This window comes from Equus quagga, unplaced genomic scaffold, assembly GCF_021613505.1.
Source record: "Equus quagga isolate Etosha38 unplaced genomic scaffold, UCLA_HA_Equagga_1.0 153_RagTag, whole genome shotgun sequence".
NCBI classification, from domain to species: domain Eukaryota; kingdom Metazoa; phylum Chordata; class Mammalia; order Perissodactyla; family Equidae; genus Equus; species Equus quagga.
Genome location: NW_025796915.1, coordinates 1,578,976 through 1,596,812, shown reverse-complemented (window position 1 = coordinate 1,596,812; position 17,837 = coordinate 1,578,976). Strand labels below are relative to the sequence as shown.

The 17,837-nt window shown below is 58.3% G+C and overlaps 1 protein-coding gene across 1 annotated transcript in view; it reads right to left on the bottom strand.

The window, feature by feature from the left end:
* The window catches only part of LOC124233095 (chondroitin sulfate proteoglycan 4), a 35,301-nt gene extending 18,579 nt beyond the window's left edge, over positions 1-16,722 (bottom strand). Inside the window, exon 1 of the mRNA XM_046650205.1 lies at positions 16,521-16,722. Within this exon, the coding sequence (XP_046506161.1) occupies positions 16,521-16,608 (88 nt within the window). The 5' untranslated portion in view covers positions 16,609-16,722. The remainder of the gene's footprint in view (positions 1-16,520) is intronic.
* Between the last annotated feature and the right edge of the window lie 1,115 nt (positions 16,723-17,837).

Here is a 17,837-nt window from a genome sequence, read left to right as displayed (position 1 = left end):
ACCACCTGCCTCCAGCCCCCTCCCAGCAGGGGAGGGGAGCAGCGTGTTTGGCCTGATTCTCCAGGCCAGAGTGGGAGGGTGGCAGGAAGCGGAGGTACTTTCCAGAGAGCTGGGGTCTGAATGGGCCCATTGAGGGGCTGGGCCCTGCTACTTCCTGTGGGGCTAGGCAGGAAAGGGCTCACATAAGCTGCCTTGTGTGAGCACTGAGAGCGCACAGGCCAGGCAGCCCCCTTGCCCCAACAGAGCAACAGAGGCCTCTGAGGCCTTGTTGGCCAGGGATTTGGAAACTCTGACAGCACCACTCCCCCTACCTCCTGATCTTCTTCTGCCCCTTCTTACCATCTCTGATGGGCTGCAGTTGCAAGAACCCAGAATCCCTGTCCTGGGGTAGGGGGGTGCAGCTGGAGAGGGGATGCAGGATAAAGAAGTAATGGGCTAGGAGCCAATCCCAGAGGGTTTCCTGCGGGAGGTGAGGCTGGTATAGAGGAGCAGAGAAGGAAGTGAATGGGGCAGTCCCAGAGGATAGCGAGGCCAAGCGAGACAGGCATGGATATGCAGGCTCTGGAAAAGTTGAAGACAGAGGGGTAGAGGGAAAAGTAGCATGCGCCAAGCCAGGCTCAGCACCCTGATCGGGGTGCAGAGGGAGTGGGAGGAGAGGAGGCATCAGCATGCTTGGAGACCTGCCCTTGCCTCTCCTGGGCCAAAAAGACCCATGATTCATCAAACACTCGTTCAGGCCTGCAGCAGCTGTGTGTGCTGCCCTCTGGGCCAGGAGAAGGGGCCCAGGTTAGGCTTCAGTGTCACCATTCTGTAAAATGGGCACTTCTTCCTACTCCCGTCTGTGGAGATTAGTCCTGGAGGTCCCTTACCCGTCTGCTCTCAAGTATGAGTGTGCAGAGGGTCACTGGTTGGGCCGCCTGGGTAGTTGGGTGGCATGGGGGGGGGGGGCAGGATGCCCCAAGGGGTCTGTAGGACAAGTGGAGGGGCAGGAAGAGTGACACACGTATGGGTTTCTCTGTCGGGAATAAGGTACGCAGGTGAGTCTCCAAGGCTATGGAGACGTGTATTTGCACGTGTGCAAGTGTGTGGGTGGCTGCTGGGGTGTATTTTGGGTTTGTGTAAGGCTGTGTGTTTGTGTATGTGCGCGTGTGTGGGCTGGGAGCTGCCAGGACAGAGCAACGATTGTGCCCAGGCCTGTCCTGCCCCTTGGTGTCCGCCCGCCGTGACTCGGCTGTGCCTGGCTCCATGAAAGGGGCCGTGTGTTCCTGGAGATTCTCGCCCCTCCTGCCCGGCACCTATCCTTCTAGAGGTTTGCTGAAGGTGGAGAAGTCCCACAGCTTCCCACCCTTCCTGCCACAAACAGGGCGCTGCTGTCTGGGCCCAGGGCGGGGCCACTCCATCCCTTTTCCTGAGAGGAGGGCTGGGGGCACAGAAAGAGTCTGTCCTTCCCCATCAAGCCCTGTCACACATGGGGATGAAGCCCAGGCCAAGGTCCCCCAGCAAGCCACCCTCTGGCAGGGTACAGGTTGTGCGGACATCTCATAGCTCCCTGGGGACACTCTTAGGACGTGTATGAATGGGGACCTGGGGGACCCCAAACCTGAGGCTTACTTCCATTGTGACACCCAACCCTCACCTATCAGCAGGGTCTTAGGACAAGGGGTCACTGGGTGGGGAGTGTCTCTGCCCATCACACTGCCCACCCCCTCCCAGGCTCACCAGGGCAGGGTCTTAAGCACCAGTGCCCTTTCCTGCCCGGGGGCTGTGGCAGACCCTGCTCCTTCTGAGTCCTCAGAACCCCCGGTCTAGCCAGACTGGCTTCCTCCCATCTCTCCCTCGGCTCTGTCTTGGCCACTCAGCCACTGTGCTGCCGGCCTCTGCCTCTGCGTTTCCTCCTTTCTCCCTGTCTTTGTCTTTGTCCCCCCTCTTGCCTCTGCCCCATCCTGGCTGTAACTGGGAGGATCACCCTGCACTAGGACAGTCCAGAGAGCCAGGCCTGGGGTCTCGTGCCTCCCCAGCCCTGTGCCCCGGCCCTTTGGTGATGGGTTCCATAATAGCAAAGCTCTCCACAGCCCTTGCCTGCAGTAGGGTGCTCTGCTTCCACTTACCAGACAGACAAACTGAGGCTCCAGAGGAGAAGCAACTTGACAGAGAGAAGGAGAAAGCTTGCAGTCCCCAGCCCTGCACCTGTCTGAGCCCCACCTGCCCAGGCACCCCAACCCTGCCCCACTCCCTGGCAATCAATGTCTGTGTGTCCCGCTCTCCTCTCACCACATTCCTGGTCGCCTGGGGCAGCCAAGCAGCTCCACAGACAGCAGGCGCCATGGGTAGCAGCAGCATTCCTGGGTGTCCGCTGCTGCCTGACTTTATAAGGGAGAAAGTTTGAGAGCCTAGAGCTGCTGGGCACAATGGCTGGGGCGGGGGGGGGGGGGGGGGGGGGGGGGGGAGGGCCTGCACCCACAATCAAGGGTGGGTGGTGGGAGACCTATGCATGAGACAGAGCAGGAGGTGAGAGATGGATGGGGAGAGAAGGGGGAACCCATATTCATTCATTCATTCATTCATAAATGCAATATGCAGTGACAGGGACGGAAAAGGAGAACCAACCTGGGAGGGACAGAAAGCCTGAGAAAGATATTAAAACTGAGAATGAGAAATAAAGATGACTCCTCCACAAAGACTTAACCCAGGATCCAGTCTGAGGCCTGAGGAAGGAATTGGAGGAGAAAAAACCAAGAGAGACAGAGAAGGCAGGATGCTGGCAGCAAGTGTGCCGCTGTGGACAGGAGCGAGGAGGGTGGGGGGGGGGGGGGTACTCTGCCAGCCAGCTGGAGAGGGGAGGGGAGAAGAGGGGGTCCTGCTCTGAGGAGAAGCTGAACTTTTCCACCATAGTTCCTTGGGGTTTGGCACCAGGGGAGGCAGATCCTGGTTCCAGATTCAGATCCTGGGTAGGTAGGGGTGAGGCTGGGAGAGTCCCCCTGAGGGAGTCCAAGGGGGGCTGTGGGGTGGGTGCTCTGGAAGGGCCAAGGCAGGGATGAAGGGCTCTCTGTCTCCTCTCATGAGTGTGTGTGTGGCCCACCTGGGGGCTGAATGCCCGCCCTGTGTGAGAGCAGGGGTGGGCCAGGTGCCTGTCTCAGCAGCTGAGTCCTCCTTGAGATCACCCAGGCCCTCCAGAACTCAGGCCAGATCTCCTCCCCTTGTGCCTCCAAGGGATTAGCTTTAACTTTACCAGCATTCTGCCCCCAAGCCAGGCAGCCTCTGAGGAGGCTGGGGTAGGGCAGAAAGTTCCCTGACTTAGAACCAGAGCTTAGAACCAGGGCTGGAGGAGTTGAGGCCTGGGGGCTGACGTTCCTGCACTGCCCTCTCCCACTTCAGAGCTGGGAAAGCAGTGCAGTGTGCTGGCATAAGGAATCAGCCCCACGGAGTGCCACAGACGCCTGCATGGCACAGTGGGCGGCACAGCTGTGAGTATGCAGGAGGGCTGGCCAGCGCATATGTCATAGCACGTGCCGTGAGCGTGGGGCAGGTGAGGATGCGGCGCCCGGTCTGGCTCTGGATACTGGACCGTGACTCTCTCCAGCCACGCCTGGCTCCCTGGGCTCCCAGGCAAGGGAGAAGCTGTCACTGTGTCTATTCAGGTGTCAGCCCTCCCTCAGCATGTCCCACAGTCCCCTCAAAGCTCAAACCAAGCTTTCACCTTCCCTCAAGCCTGTTATCTCTGAAGGTAACAATGGGGAAGGTCAGGGACAGGCTTCAGGTCAGACCAAAGGGAAACATAAGCCGCCCGCAGCAGCGACACTGGGGTCAAGACACTCACCCTCTGCAGGGCTTGCTGCCTGGGAGATGCTCACGCACCTGCAGACCCACAGTGCACTGCTCTGGCTCTCCCAGACTGGGAGTCCACAACGCAGGGCCATCCCAGAGGCCCGCTGACTACCTGCTCCTCTGCTGCCCGACAAGCGACAGCTGCAGGAACAATAGTAGGTTGGTTCAAAGTCACACAGAACTTTAAAAAGCAGCTGTCCCTCTCAGAGACAATAGCTTGTCCCAGTAGAGTGCAGGAATGTCAGATCTTGAGTGCTCATGGGCAGACTGCCTCCTGTCTCAAGATTGCAGAGATCTCGGCTGGGATCAAGGTGGCCCCGTCCCTCCTCAACTCCCTCCCTTGACTTTCTGTTTGGTTGCCTTTCCCGTCCCTTGTAAGGCCAAGGAGGCCAGGGTGGGACAGTGGTTTCTTCTGCTATTGGCTAAGCCCTGACCCTGGTCACTGGCCTCAGCTACTGGTCCTCTAACCAGGCACCTAGAGGCCACCTCTGCCGAGGGGCATATCTTGGGGAACATTTCCAATTTTAGGGACCCCCTCTGGAAGGAGAGTATCCCTGGGACCGGTGGGTGGGAGATGCTGAGCTTGGTCCACAGATGCTGACAGGGGCAGGGCTGGTGCTCTGGGCTCCCAGCCACGTATCCCAACCCTGGGGCCACGTGGGGCACAGAGGAAGTGGGAGGGAAAATGAAAAGTTTTGCTGGATGGAGCAGCCCAGAGTCCACCCAGGCTGGAGGGCTGGGGCAGGAGGAAAGCGGGCCTTCAATGGAGTCTTTGTGGAAGCCCTGCTGCTCCACTTGCTGGAGGCAAGGAGGGAGGAGGGGTGGGGCTGCTGCGGGTGGAACAATTCCCAGAGGCTTTTCCCTGCCTTATAATTTTCCTTCAGTACAGGGAGATGGGTGGGTTTCTGGGCCCCCTTCCACAGCCCCTTTCTGTCGGTTTCCTGGCCCTGGAGGGAAAGTGGGACCCTCATCTCAGTGGACCCAGGCTGAGGTAGGGGTTCTGGCAGGAAAGAAACAGAGTGAGGGACCCTCACCTGGCAAGGGGCCTGCCCAGCCCCCCCACCCCAGCAAGGTCCCTGTGAGTTAGCTCCTGTTTTACAGATGAGGAAACTGAGGCTCAAAGAGGGCTGTGTTAGAAACTCAGGAGGAGCAGGAGCTGAGCCGGATTCCAGCTCCTGTGGGTGCAGGTCCAGGACTGGGTGTTGTGGCGTCAAGGAGGGGCATGTGTGCATGTGTGTGTATGGGACGGCTGCTGTGTGGGAATCGGAAGTGGGGCATCTGTTGCCTGCTCCAGTGAGAGGAGGGTGTGAGAGCTGGCCCCCTGCCTAGGGAAGACACGCTTTTCCTTTCCTGTCCTCAGGGGCTCCCTGTGTCAGGGTTGGGGGTGGATGTGGAGGGAGGGGAGAGCATCTGCTTTCATGGGTGGTTTGGCAGCCGGCCTCTCCCAGCCTAGCTGGATGGGGCTGGGTTCTGGGTTGGTTGGATCAAGGGAGGGACCTTCCTCAGGGCTAGCTGAGGATGGCACGTTCCAAAAACCAGTGATAAGCGCCAGCCATGCCCACTGGGGTTTTGGAGGTCAGGGAAGAGGGTGAAGAGGCTGGGGTGTGGGCTCTGCCCAGGGTGAGAGGCCTGCCTCCAAGAGGCTGCCAGGCCAACTCCTCTCTTGGGCTGAATCCAGAGCTGGGGAGCATGTTGCTCATCTCTGAGTTTCCCCTCCACTCCAGGAGGAGAAACCGCTAAGAGCAGGGCTGTCAGGGAGGTGTCTTTGGGCTTCCCCGACTGGCAGACTGGGCTTGGAGACAGTGAGTACATGAGCTGGGATAGGGGACAGAGGAAGCAATGACTGTTGGTCTGGACAGAGGCCTGGACCGATTTGGCCCAGCTTGTGCTCAATAGGCTGTGTGTTTTGGAGAAGCCACCACTATCTTTGCCTCAGTTCCCCCATCTGAAATATAGGGAAAAGGGGTGGGATGACCCCACAGACAGAAGTCTCATGTCCAGGAGACTGGAGGGAGCAAAGGCTTGGGTGAGGGATCCCCCACCAACACACACACTCTCCAATCAGAGCCACGTGCTCTCTCTGGCTTCAGTTTTCCCCATCTGTAGAAAGGGGACCTGGATGGGGAGACTGACACAAACCTAGTTCCTGGCGAACCCAGCCCAGCTCAGCAGAAAGTGACGGTAGAGAGGTGTGGCCATTACAGCGGGTACAGCGGAGCCACCTCTGGCCTAAGGGCCATAGGCCTGGCCAGACTGGAAGCTCTCGAGGTCAGGATCCATGGCCCGTATTCTCTGCCCAGGGCATCCAGGAGGCCCACACACATGTGCTGACAGAGGAAACAGCAGCACTGAGGGATGCTGATGGAGGGTCAAATGGAGGTGGCATTTGGCCCACATGAGGGATTTTTCTATCAGGCAGAGCTGACAACAGACGGGCAGAGTAGCAAGCTCCTGGCACTGGTGGTACACTGGCAGGAAGGTGTGGCCTGGGAGGGTGGACCAGGAAACCTCAGTGTCCTTGCTAGTGGCTTCTGTGCTAACCAGATTTCCCAGAGACCCCCAGACTGAGACCTCCCCACTGGGCAGGCCCAATTCCTCTTGGAATAGGTTCCTGCCTAGCACCCTCCACCTGCCAACTGCGTGGACCTCTCCAGACTGTCAGCACTGTCCGAGCTGTGCCCACCCCTGCCCTCCTATCTCTAGCCTATGTCTTCCCCCGGGTCTCATGCACTGCCTCTTTGCTAGGAACTCACACCTCTGTCTCCAGCACCAACACTCCAGGGCTCTGGGCCCACCTGCCAATGCTCCCTAGACATCAACAGCAGGAACACCCATAGGAACCCCCAAACCCAAGCCTACGCATCTCAAGCCAGACTCAGTGTCATCTCTTCCCCAAGCTGCTCACTATCCAGTGAAGGCTGCACCAGCCACCCATTGCTGGGCAGAAATCTTAAAGTCGTTTTGGACATTCTCCCTCCTCCTTCCCATCCTGCCCCTAAATTCTCTTTCAAATTTGTCTCCCCTTCTTGCTCCTCTGTGCCATCCCACAAGGCAGATGGCCACCATCCCTTGCCTAGCTTAATGAATTTCCTGTCTCGTTTTGTTAATAGCAGCCAAACTTAACCTACACTGAAAGTCGCTCTGACATCCTCCCTTGCCTGGAAGCCTTCGATAACTCCCCATTGCCCTACAATCAACTCCCAGCCCTAGTGCGGCACCGAAGCTGTGGGTGACCCTGCCCCTGCCCTGCCAGGCTTTCCTGTTCACCTCTCTTGAACACTCCACATGCCAGGCTCATCGGGCCTTGCGCTGTTTTCCATCCACACCTGACAGGTCTCCACTCCAGGCCTTTGCTCAGGCTGGGCCTTCTGCCTGGCAAGCTCTCCTTTCCTTTCTGCCTGTGAAATGCCCTCACGCTCCTTCAGGGAAGAAGTCCTCCCCGACCCTTCCCCGCGGCCCAAAGCTCCTTCTCTGCATTTGGGGTGCAAAGACATGCAACTGTGGCTTCACTGTGGAGTTGCGTTACTGTCACCTCTCTCTGTTAACACTGAGTCTCTGGGACAAGACTGATGCGCTTGGAGAGTGGAGATGGAGAGAGGGGGTGGGGCCCGGCAAGGCAGGGGACAGCCGCATTCCCTGGGTGATCCTCTGGGGGCTTGCCCCAGTTCCCCCACCTTGTCTTACCTCCAGACTTCTTCCCAGTCCTCCTCTGTCCTCCAGGACCCCAGTGCCTGGAGGCAGGAGGCTGGACACAACAGCTGGGGTCGGGTGGGGAACTGCCCCAGCCAGGGAATGCTTTTCTGGGCCTGTGGTGACAGTCTGGTGCTTGTTTTTAAAGAAAATAGAATCAGAGCCCCTATTTATAGCTGGAGGCCATAGCCACAGGCAGGAGATGGATGGGGTTGAGGCTGTGCAGGCTCCTGCTCAGACAGGGCTGGGGGTGGGGCCATTCCCAGGCCCCCTGTCCCCCTTTCTCAGCCCCCAAGGAAGTGCCTGTGGGATCCTGACATTCCCTGGGACAGGATGTAGCCTGTGCTTTGGGGCAGGGGAAAGAGGGACTTGGTGATGGGGATGGAAAATTTCTCTCGGGATTGGTCCCTGGGGCCCGGAGTCCCTTGTGGGATGGGTGGTGAGGGTGTGTTATGTCTACTGGGAAGACAGAGAAGGAGCTGTGGCAGGGGGGTGCCAGCTGCAGAGGGAGCACCTAGGACTGCCACTGGGACTGGGGAGAGGAAAGAGCACAGAGCAGGGCCAGAGAGAGGGAGCAGGCAAAGACAGAGAGACAGCTGTGGGGAAGAGACAGAGACAGGGTTGGGGGAAGAGGGATCTGCAGCCCAGCTGACACTGTGGGTAGAAGGGGAGAGAGAAGCCAGGGCAGATCGGAAGTGGGGGCTTCTGTTCCATAGAAAGTCTTCACCGTGCGCTGGGCAGAGTGGTCAGCGTCGGAGTTGGACCCAGTGAGGAAGGGCAGGAATTAGGCATCTCCATGGCCTTCACCCCAGGCCAGGCCTTGCCCTTGCCCACTCCCACCCCTCCAGGGCTAGGGCCCAGAGGCCCTCTGTTCCTGGTAATCTCAGGGTGGAAGGCCCAGACCTGTTTTAAGGCAAAGAAATGCTATAGGGGCTGAGCTGACACAGATGGGCTTTGTCACCAAGATCCCTGAAGGACTGTCCTGGGCAGGTGGGGCGGGGTAGTACCAGGACCCGTGGGGAAAGGTCTGGGCTCAGACTTGCTAGGGAGTGAGTTCCCCAGTCCTGGATGTATCACAAGCTGAGGCTATGGCCTGGGTTCACACCTGCTGCCAGCCTCTATTCATACCCCTCCCTTGGTTGTGCTGTTGGGGGCTGCAGGGTAGCTGCAGCCTGGGGCATTTGTCATGGAGCCATAGCCACAACCGGTGACTCAGACAGTTAAAAAAAGGAGCAGCTTCCAGTGGTGACTCAACTGGCTCTGGAGGGGCTGGGTGGGTCTGGCTGGTACAAGACGGGGTGGTCTGGGTTTATTTTAGGTTGGGCGGGGCAGGGGCCAGCGGGTAGAAAATGGGAACCAGGGGTGGAGAGGAACCGCTACTCTCATCCTGGGAGAGCCCGAGGACTCTGCGCCAATGTAGGAAAGTGGTTTCTCAATGCCAGGGACCTCTGGCAGACTGGGCTGCCTCTCAGCCCCATTCTAGGCCCAGCCCGCCTTGCTGTGTAGCCCCAAAGCAGCAGCTTGCTCTCTCTGGACAGAAGCAGAGTCCCCTGTCCTGAGGAATTTAGAGCTGATCTTGGAGACTGAAGATTCTACCCAGAAGCCCAAAAAGGGACAGTGGTCTACCTAAGGCTACACAGCAGGGCCAGGTGTCCCAAGGGCTGCCGTTACACAGCTGGCTCAGGTGCCTAAAACATCTCTCCTACCCCAGGGCTGTCAATAGTTGGAGGGACAGGCCCCCATCTGAGTACCTGCCCCTGGAGGGGCTCAGCTATGCTCCAGATGGGTGGCTAGAAGCACATGGGCACCAGCTGCCCAGAGAGAGCCCCAGGCGGGGGCAGGTGCTTGGATTCTATTAGCACACATACGGGGGGCTGGTGGGGCTGCCCAGTGTCTGCTGAGAAGAGTTTCCTCTATGGGGGTGAAGGTAGAGGAGGCCCACACACTGGGATCTTGACCTGGGGGCCCAGGTTCTGGCCAGGCTCTTATCCAGCGTCCCTCCAGGTGGCACTCCCCCAGGCTGCTAGCCTCGCTCTGTAGCCATTCCCTGAGACTCACTTCCCCCGGCCTCCACCAACCTTGATCTCACACATACTTGGACCCAGGTATCACCAACACTCCTGCTGGGTCCAAGTGGCCCAGGGCAGAGAGCACCCCACACCCTCTCGGTCTGGGTTCTGCTCCTCATAATGCAGCCACTACTGCTCATTGAGTGGTGGCAACAGCCCCGAGGGAGCTCTGGCAGTTGAGCCATCTCACATCCCGGGCCCTGGCCTTCTGCTCCTCCCTCCGCAGGGGCCCTCCGAGGGGTAAGCAGACAGCAAGAAAAGATAGGCTCCTAGGCTTGCTGTCTTATAAAAGGTCCTGGCACCTGCTCATTCTCTTTGACCCCATCCTCTGTTCTCCAGGCAGGGTTTGAGTTTCCTTTGGTCATTTGTTCAACACATACTGATTGTACTGTACTCCAGCTCAATGATTGCCATCTGAGGGGCTACTGGGTTTCGTGGGGCTGGGAGGGGCTGTGCTCCTCTCCTCGTGGTAGGAGAGGTATGTGGGCCTCAGGTGAGTCAGTCAGGTGTAGAACCCCCCACCCCCACCCCTTTCTGAAGGGTCCAAGGCTAGTAGGCAGCGGCTGGCTGATAGCTCCCTTGGGAGCCCACCTCCCCTTTTCCAGGTCATTTTGTCTCACACAGACCCTCTCACAGGGCCACCTCATCCAGTCTCCCACCTTAGAACTTTTCTCAACCATTCCTAAGCAGGAGCCCCTATATTTCTGGGCTTGCCCCCTCTCCAGAAGAAGATGGTACTAACAGTAACAGCAACCTCAGGAGCATGGACTCCAGGCAAGGGCTTTAATCCTCAACACACGTAGGAGGTAGGAATTATTTGTCCCCATTTTAGAGAGGGGAAAAACTGAGGCTCAGAAAGGCCGCATCACTTGCCGAAGGTCATACATCAAGTGGTGGGACTAGAATTCAACCCTAAGTTCTCTAGCACCATGTTTTTCCCACCGTGTGCCTGGCCTCCTGCCTCCCCCGGCCCTGCAGAGGTTTCTAGAGTTGAGGACTCAGAGGAGGGAGAGGTGGGGCCTGAGTCAGGACAGGGGTGGAAGGGGAGCTCACTCTGAGCTGCTCTAAGACGCCCAAAAAGGGTGATTTGTTCCTTCCCTGACCACGGTGGGAAGTGTGTGTGTGTGTGTGTGTGTCTGGGACTGAGGCCTGCCTGGCCAGCTTCCAGCTGTAGGAGAGCTGGGCTGGCCCCAGCCGCTGTGCACAGGGAAGGGGGCAGGGAGGGGCCTTGTCATGGGAATCAGCATCCCCAGCCCACTGATATTTATAGCTGCCCCCTCCTGAAATGTGGGGGGAGGAGTTGCTCTTAGGTGGGAACGGAAGTTGGTCTCCTCTTCCCAGCCCCCTCTATCTCCCCAGGGAGCAGGCTGGCCCAGGCCAGAGGCCCTGCCCTGGCGGTAGAGCCAGGGGCTGTGTGTCCTGAGTCGGGGGTTCCCCCCTTACTTCTGGCTCAGGGGCTAGTCACTCTCCCTTCGAGGCCCTGAGCCAGGATGCTGAGCAACAGTGTGTGTGTGTGTGCACGCACGTATGTGTACATGCACATCTACTAGGCATCACACTGATGGAGGTCACGGACCAGGGGGCAGACGCCAAGTGAGGGGAGAGGAGGAAAGCCCTGTAACCCCGCAGAGATGGAGGGCAGGGCCCCAGGATGAGGACAGACCAGGCTGTGGGCCTCAGCAATCAGTGGTTGGAAAAGGCTCCCAAGGGAGGTGGTGCTGGAGCTGTACCTTGAAGGATGGCGAGAAAAAGGGAAGACCAGTTGCAAGGAACCGCTTAAGCAAAGGTGGAAGGGCGCCAAGGATTATGGACTGTTATCCGATGGCCTAGTTTATCAGCAGCCTGTGGACACAGGATCACCCTGAATGTGGAGGCTGATACACTGTGAGGAGAGAGGGCCCAGCACAGCCATGGCGGCTTTGGGCTGCAGGCAGGTGGCACCACGAGGCTCTTCCCTACCTGGATGCTCAGGAATGCCCCTTTTGGTTCCAGGAGGGGCAGGAGTGGAATGCTGGGGCAGGTCCCTGGGTCTGGCTGGGAGGAAGCTGGGATTGCGTGCGAGGAGGCTCCCCTCCTTCAGGCCCCCAGACCTTGCTCCACCTGGGGCAGGATATCTTCTAGGGGCCGTTGGTATCAATCTTGATCTGGATTCTTTGAAAGCCAGGAAGTCCTCCTTGTATCTGACTTGAGTCTCCTCTGCTCTCAGTATGTTTCAACTCAAAGCAATTCATTGGTTTTCAAGTCATTTTTTTCTTTTTTAAAGTCATAGAATGTGGTATCAAAACCCCATGTTACACAAAACCCCAATCTCTAAACACATGTTTGTGGAGCTGCTCTGCACGAACTGGGAGGGGACAGGAATCACATATTCCCAGGCTCCGCCACCTGTGGATGCAAAGCCCTGGAGTACCCTGGGCACAGTCTGAAAACCCCTGGTTGGCTCTATGTGAGCTCTGCGCCCCTCTGTGGGCTCAGTCCTGTGTGCAGCAAGATTGTGGAGATCCTCGAGAGAGGCAGATAGGAAATCTGCCTTTTGAGAATGGCTGGCCCGTGGGCAACGCCACCACCTAAACCAGTGCACAAGGACAAAGAGCTGGGAGTCCTAGCCCCTACCCTGCTAAGGACTTGCTGTGTGATTCTGAGAAAGTAGCTGCCTCTCTCTGGGCCCTAGTTTCCCTATGAACCATGGGGGGCGCTGGTCTGGGGTGGGGAATCTCTGCAGTAAGATCTGAGAAGGGAGGCGGCCTCACTGACCCACCACGACAGTTAAACCAGAAGAGAGACACATGGAAACGGTTTAGCATGAGCAGTGGCAGGAGGCCTGGCTGATGCACATTAGAGCTGGCAGAGCTGGCTCCTCTGTAGGCTGGGAGCGGCCTGGGCGTGGGCAGGAGCTGAGCGGGAGAAAGGAACGGTCAACAGGACAGGCACTGTCCAGAACATAAGCGAGCCATGCCACTTTGACGGCAGCCCCCAGAGGAACTACCCTACTTTTGAGACAAACGGGGTTTCATCCGCCACCCCAGCTGTCAGAGGAGGGGCAGAGGGCTTATGCTGTGAGAAAGTGGGGAGGGTTTGGACAGGTGAGGGGGCACCTGCTGGAGTGGTATGGGGAGAGAGGAGAGAGATCTGGGGTCCTCAGGGAACTGTCTCTCCCCTGAATACCTGTCTGTCTCTCCTGCTGGGTGGCCTGAGCCCCCTGGTGGGTGGCTGCCCAGCTGGCTTAATCCAGGAAAGCCAGCTGTTGGGGTGAGTGAGAACACCATGGCCTGTGTGCCCAGAGTGCCCAGAGGTCAGTCCCTGCTCTTCTCTGAGTTTCCTCAGCTGTAAAATGGGAATGTTTCTTGACTTGCAGGGCTGCTGCTGCAGGACAACATGGTTAGTGCCCCCCACTGGGTGTTTCTGGAGGTGGGAACTCAGTTGTAAGACAGCTCCATCCTCCCCACTGTTTGGGAGTTATGAACCCTCCTGAGAAGCAGAGAGAACGAGGAGTGCCTACCCCAGAGAGAATCCAAGTACAAAATTGTTCATCAAATTCACTTCATTCAAAAATTACTCATACACATTCAGTAATAATGGGAATCTAGTACTTTTGAAGGGAGAGATGGTGAAGGAGCAGAGGGACCAGAGAGGGAGCAGGTTCAAGTCCCAGACCAAAGGCCCCCTGGTTCATTTGCTCCTGGCACCGAGGAGAGGAGCCACAGGGTGGCATAGCTCCCCCTGCCCCATGCCATCCTTGTCTCCTTCTCCCCAAGTGCCACCCTGGGCTCCTGGCCCAGGCTTCAAGCCCAGGTCTGTAAGCCTGGCTGGCTGTGTGCATGGTTGTGTGTACTCGTGTGCGCACCGACATCTGTGAGTGTGTACTCAGGGCTATTTCCAACTCCCCTCCCCAGCCCCCTCCTGGGCAGCACGCCCAGTTCCCAGATGCAGCCTATACACTTCCTCTGGAAGCTCCACACACGCCCCACTCCCCTCCCGCCTGGCCTGTCGACATTGCCAGCGGCTGGCCCACCTGGTGGGGTCCCCTCCCCAGGCCCCCGGGCAGGCAGCACTGAAAGGCCCTTCTTGTCCTGCCTGGGAGGGTGGGCCAACATCGGGAGGGGTCTCAGTTATACTTGGTTCTGGAACAGCTTTTCCAGAGTCCGGGTGGGCTGGGCCAAGAACCTTAGCCCCCCCCCCTGAAGTCTGGGGCAGTGCATGCGTGCACACAGGGCTCAGAGGCTAACTCTGGCACCACTGGTCCCCCAGACCATCCTTAGAGGCAGAAGACTGTACCCTGATTCAGTTCCTTGCACCTGATGCCCCCAGGGCCCTGCTCTCTGAGACACCCCCATCAGTCAGAACCACCCAGGTAACCCAGGAACCCTCCCTACCAAGTACTCCTGGCCAAGTCCCACTTCAACCCCTTACCTTCTGCCTTTCAGAGGCAGCTGTGCCAGGCCAGGGAAGAGGTACACAGAGCCACTGGGCCTGCATGCTCTGTGCTCACCCTGACCTCCCGGTTTTGCTCACGTTGTTTCTCCTGAGTGGAATGCCATCTCTGCATCAGCTCAAACCCAATCTTCCCCATGCTTGTAGCTCTGCTGAGGGCCTCCACAGGGCTCAGAGGGAGCTGGACACCACACTTATCACCCACACTGCCACAGTGGTCCAAGCCTAGCTCCCATGTAAGAGGGAGCTCCCTCAAAACAGGACTGAGGGCTCCTCCTGGGCAGCTGGGCTTCTCTGTGTGACTTAGAGCACCTTGCTTCCTTCCTGGAGTCTCAATTTCCCTATCTGTACAATTGGAAGGTTGGCCCAGATGGTCTCCAGGAGTGCTCAACTCTCGGCCTCCATGACCTGGATGCTCCGGAATATTGATGAGTGCAGGGAAAGCATCCCAGCTTGTGCTACTCTGGTCCCTGAGGCCTCAAGGGCCGTTGGGGCTAGGGGTGTCCAGGAGGGGTGGGAGTGAGGCGTTCCTCAGGTAGGGGCTGCCCCTACTGCAGAGACCAGGAGGGGGAGCTAAGCCAGGTATGGTGACAGCAATGTGTTGTTGGAAGGGAGCCCTCCCTGGGAGGAGGAGAGGATACCAGCTCACCCTGCCTTCCCCCCTCCTCCATTTCCAAATCCTTCGGCTTAATGTTATAAAACCCCACTGATACCATGCCACTCTCCTCTCTGAAACCTTCATGGGCTCCCCAGTGCCGACAGGGCATAGGCTATGGGCTGCATTTTGCCATTTAAGGTTTCTGTGCTCCGGCCCTACGGCTCTTCCTGGCTTGTGCTTAAAGTATGCCTTCCAGCCAGGCTGCTGGCCTTCCTACCTCCACATCCTTCTGCTCATACCCACCTCAGTGCTTTTGTTCACTGAGCCCCTGCTGGAGTTCTGACCCCTTCCCCATCCTCCAAGGCTTGACTCAAGGATCACCCTCTGCCCCTTGCCTCTGAATTTCTCTTCTCTGTACTCTTCATCTGGATCTTTACAGACATGATAGGAATTGCTCTTTGAGTTTTAACTTGCTTTTCTGCCTCGTGAATGAGTCCAAGTTCAGGCTGTGTATTTTGGTGCACTCCCCATTGCCCAGCACAATGTCTGCACGTTGTCGAGGCTGAGAAGGTATTTGAGAATGGCTCAGCAGAAGCCCAAGAAGGTGGAGGTGCTGGACTCTCTTCCTTGGCTGGAGGCTAGGGGGCTAGACGAGCAGATGTCCAGTCACCTCAGATGTCCTCTTCCCACCTCTCTAGAGGCCCAGCCCATCACCCAGGCCCTGAGACCTTGGGGAATGGGGTCCCTGGGGATAGCAGCAGGGAGTGTGGGGATCCAGCTCTGACTCATCCCAGTGTGGGGGGGTCCACCCTGACTCATATCCCTTCTGGGTACTCATGATGCTGTCCATTAGAGCTGGCTTCCCCATCTGATGGGGAGAAGGGTGTGGCCCACCCCTGAAAGGGAGTCTCAGGCCCTTCCTCTGCTCAAAGTTGCTCTTGGGATTGGTCCCAAATGAGGTTGGCTGAAGCCCTGATTCCTACATGAGCAGTAATGACTGATGGGCCCTGAGGCCACAGTTCTTATGGCACAATTAGACCATGCCTTAACCAAAGGAAGAATGCTGTAAATGTGGGCTTTCTGGCATTGTAACAGAGAGGGGACACGACCCAGCACCTCTCAGAAGGCAAACTGTCATTCAGTCTCTGCTGGGGTCAAGCACCAATGCCTGGGACAGGGAGGCGTGGCAGGGGGTTGCTCAGGGCGGTCTGAGGGACAAGCCCCTCCTGGGGCACAGGATACCTGAAGGGCACCAGCACTGCCTCTAGGAGGCCGAAGGGTAGGTGGTCTGTCTGTTGTCAACCAGGCCCTCTCAGTGAGAAGAGAGGAGAGAAAAGACTGGAGGGGGAGAGGAGGGCAGGAGGAAGGCGGTGGTGAAGAGGCCAGACAGAAAATGCACCTGGGGACAAGGGGTTGGGAGCAGAAGCAGAGCTGGGGTGCAGCTGCGCGGCTGGAGGAGGCTGAAGGAGCTGGCAGCTGAGGTGCCGATGGCCCACAGGGTCCCCATTCCTGGCCTGGGCTTCTAAGTACTTGCTTCTTGCTGTCACTGGGCGTCCTTTGGGCACCAATGCAGTCACAGAAAGCCTACTGGGCACAGGGAGCACAGACAGCATTGGGGTGGCCCCACTGGGTATAGTGGACAATCCTGTGCAGAGCCATGCCCTAGGAAATCCGACCCTGGGGCCAACCTCAGGTAACCAGGGCCCCCAGAAGCCGGAGAGATATGGCTGGGGGTCCCACGTGCACCGTGGGGGTGGTCGAACTCCCAGGGATCCCAGCCTAGAATGTCAAAGCGCAGCCCCCTTTTTTCCTCGTCTAGGGGCCGCTTCTGGGCCCTCCTCTTCCTTGTCTCTTCCTAAGGAGCCCCTACAGCTCGTCTGGGGCCGGGTCTCAGGCCCCTCACTCACCTGCGGACGCTGGTCGGGCCAATACAGCCAAGGTCAAAGTTAGGGCCAGGGCGGGGGCTGGAGGCGGGGACCTCGGGCCGGAGCGCATCGCGGCGGGCTGGGTGGCAGAACTTGGCGAGCAGCGGAGCAGAGTCCAGAGTCTAGACGCCCGAAGTCGCGAGTCGAGAGAACTGGGCTTTTCTGGCGCGGGCTGGGCTCTGGGGCGGCCGCCGCCGTACTTAACTCCGGGCGGGGCAGGCGCCGACCCGCGCTCCGGTTTCAGGCGGGGGCTCCGCTGCTGTCTGCCCCCGCCCCCCACCTTCTTAAAGGGCCCGTGCTGGACTGTTCCTCTCCGTGCAGGGATGAGGGGATCCCTACAGCTCCGTCAGACCCAAGCCCCACCCTGGAGATTTGGGACAAAGTCCCAGGGAAGCCCAGGCTCCGTGAGCTCTGACTCAAGGACTCCCGGAGGAGACCAACTCTGCCAGGAGACCTGAACTGGACTAGCGCCTCACTTCTCTCCCTTCTGCCCTTGCAAGGGTCGAGGGAGGGTTCTGCACTCCAGGCCAGGCCCAGGAGGAAGGGCAGAAGCCTGCCACCCGACAGACTGCTTCTGGGCTGCTTTGCTGCTGAGGCCTCCTGAGGACTCCATTTGGACAGAGAGGCTCCAGCCTGAGGTTTTACAGGGCTCTGTGCCCACTGGCGTTGGGACCTTGACCTCTACCACCCCCCACCCCGCTTCAGTTTCCCAGTTTTTAAAGGAGATATGTTCTAGACTCTTCCACGAGACAGGAAGGATTCTCAACTCCATGGTATCATTTGCCTCAAAATAACCCTGCAAGGTGAATGAGAACCACCCCGTCCCCCCATCTTATGGAGGAGGTGACTGTGGCTCAGGGCTGGAAACGGTTCTTGCAAGGCCCCCGGGTGAAGAGCAGGTCCTTGGCCATTTGGGAGGGTGACGCCAGGCCTCCTGACTCTGGGTGTCTCAGCTTCCTGGGGATGCCTCCTGGAATCTGGCCCTGGATTTAGCTCCTACCTAACAGCTTCAGGCTGGGGCCCTGCTCTTCTTGGCTCCCTCCCAGGGAACAACATCAGCCTTGTCCCAAACAGGAGAAGAAAGGGCAATATTAATGCAGAGCTTCCAGCACCTAGAGGCTCTGCCTGCTCTCTGTCTAGCCCCAGTCTCAGCGTTGCCTGGCCTCGGTTTCTCTGTCCAGCAAATGGGTGGAAGAGCACCCCTGGGGTGCTTTCCCCTCCCTTCTTCCATCAGAATCCCTCTGTCACATCTGCCTGATTCAGCCCATCCCTAACCCCATCCCACCATGCGCTCTCTCC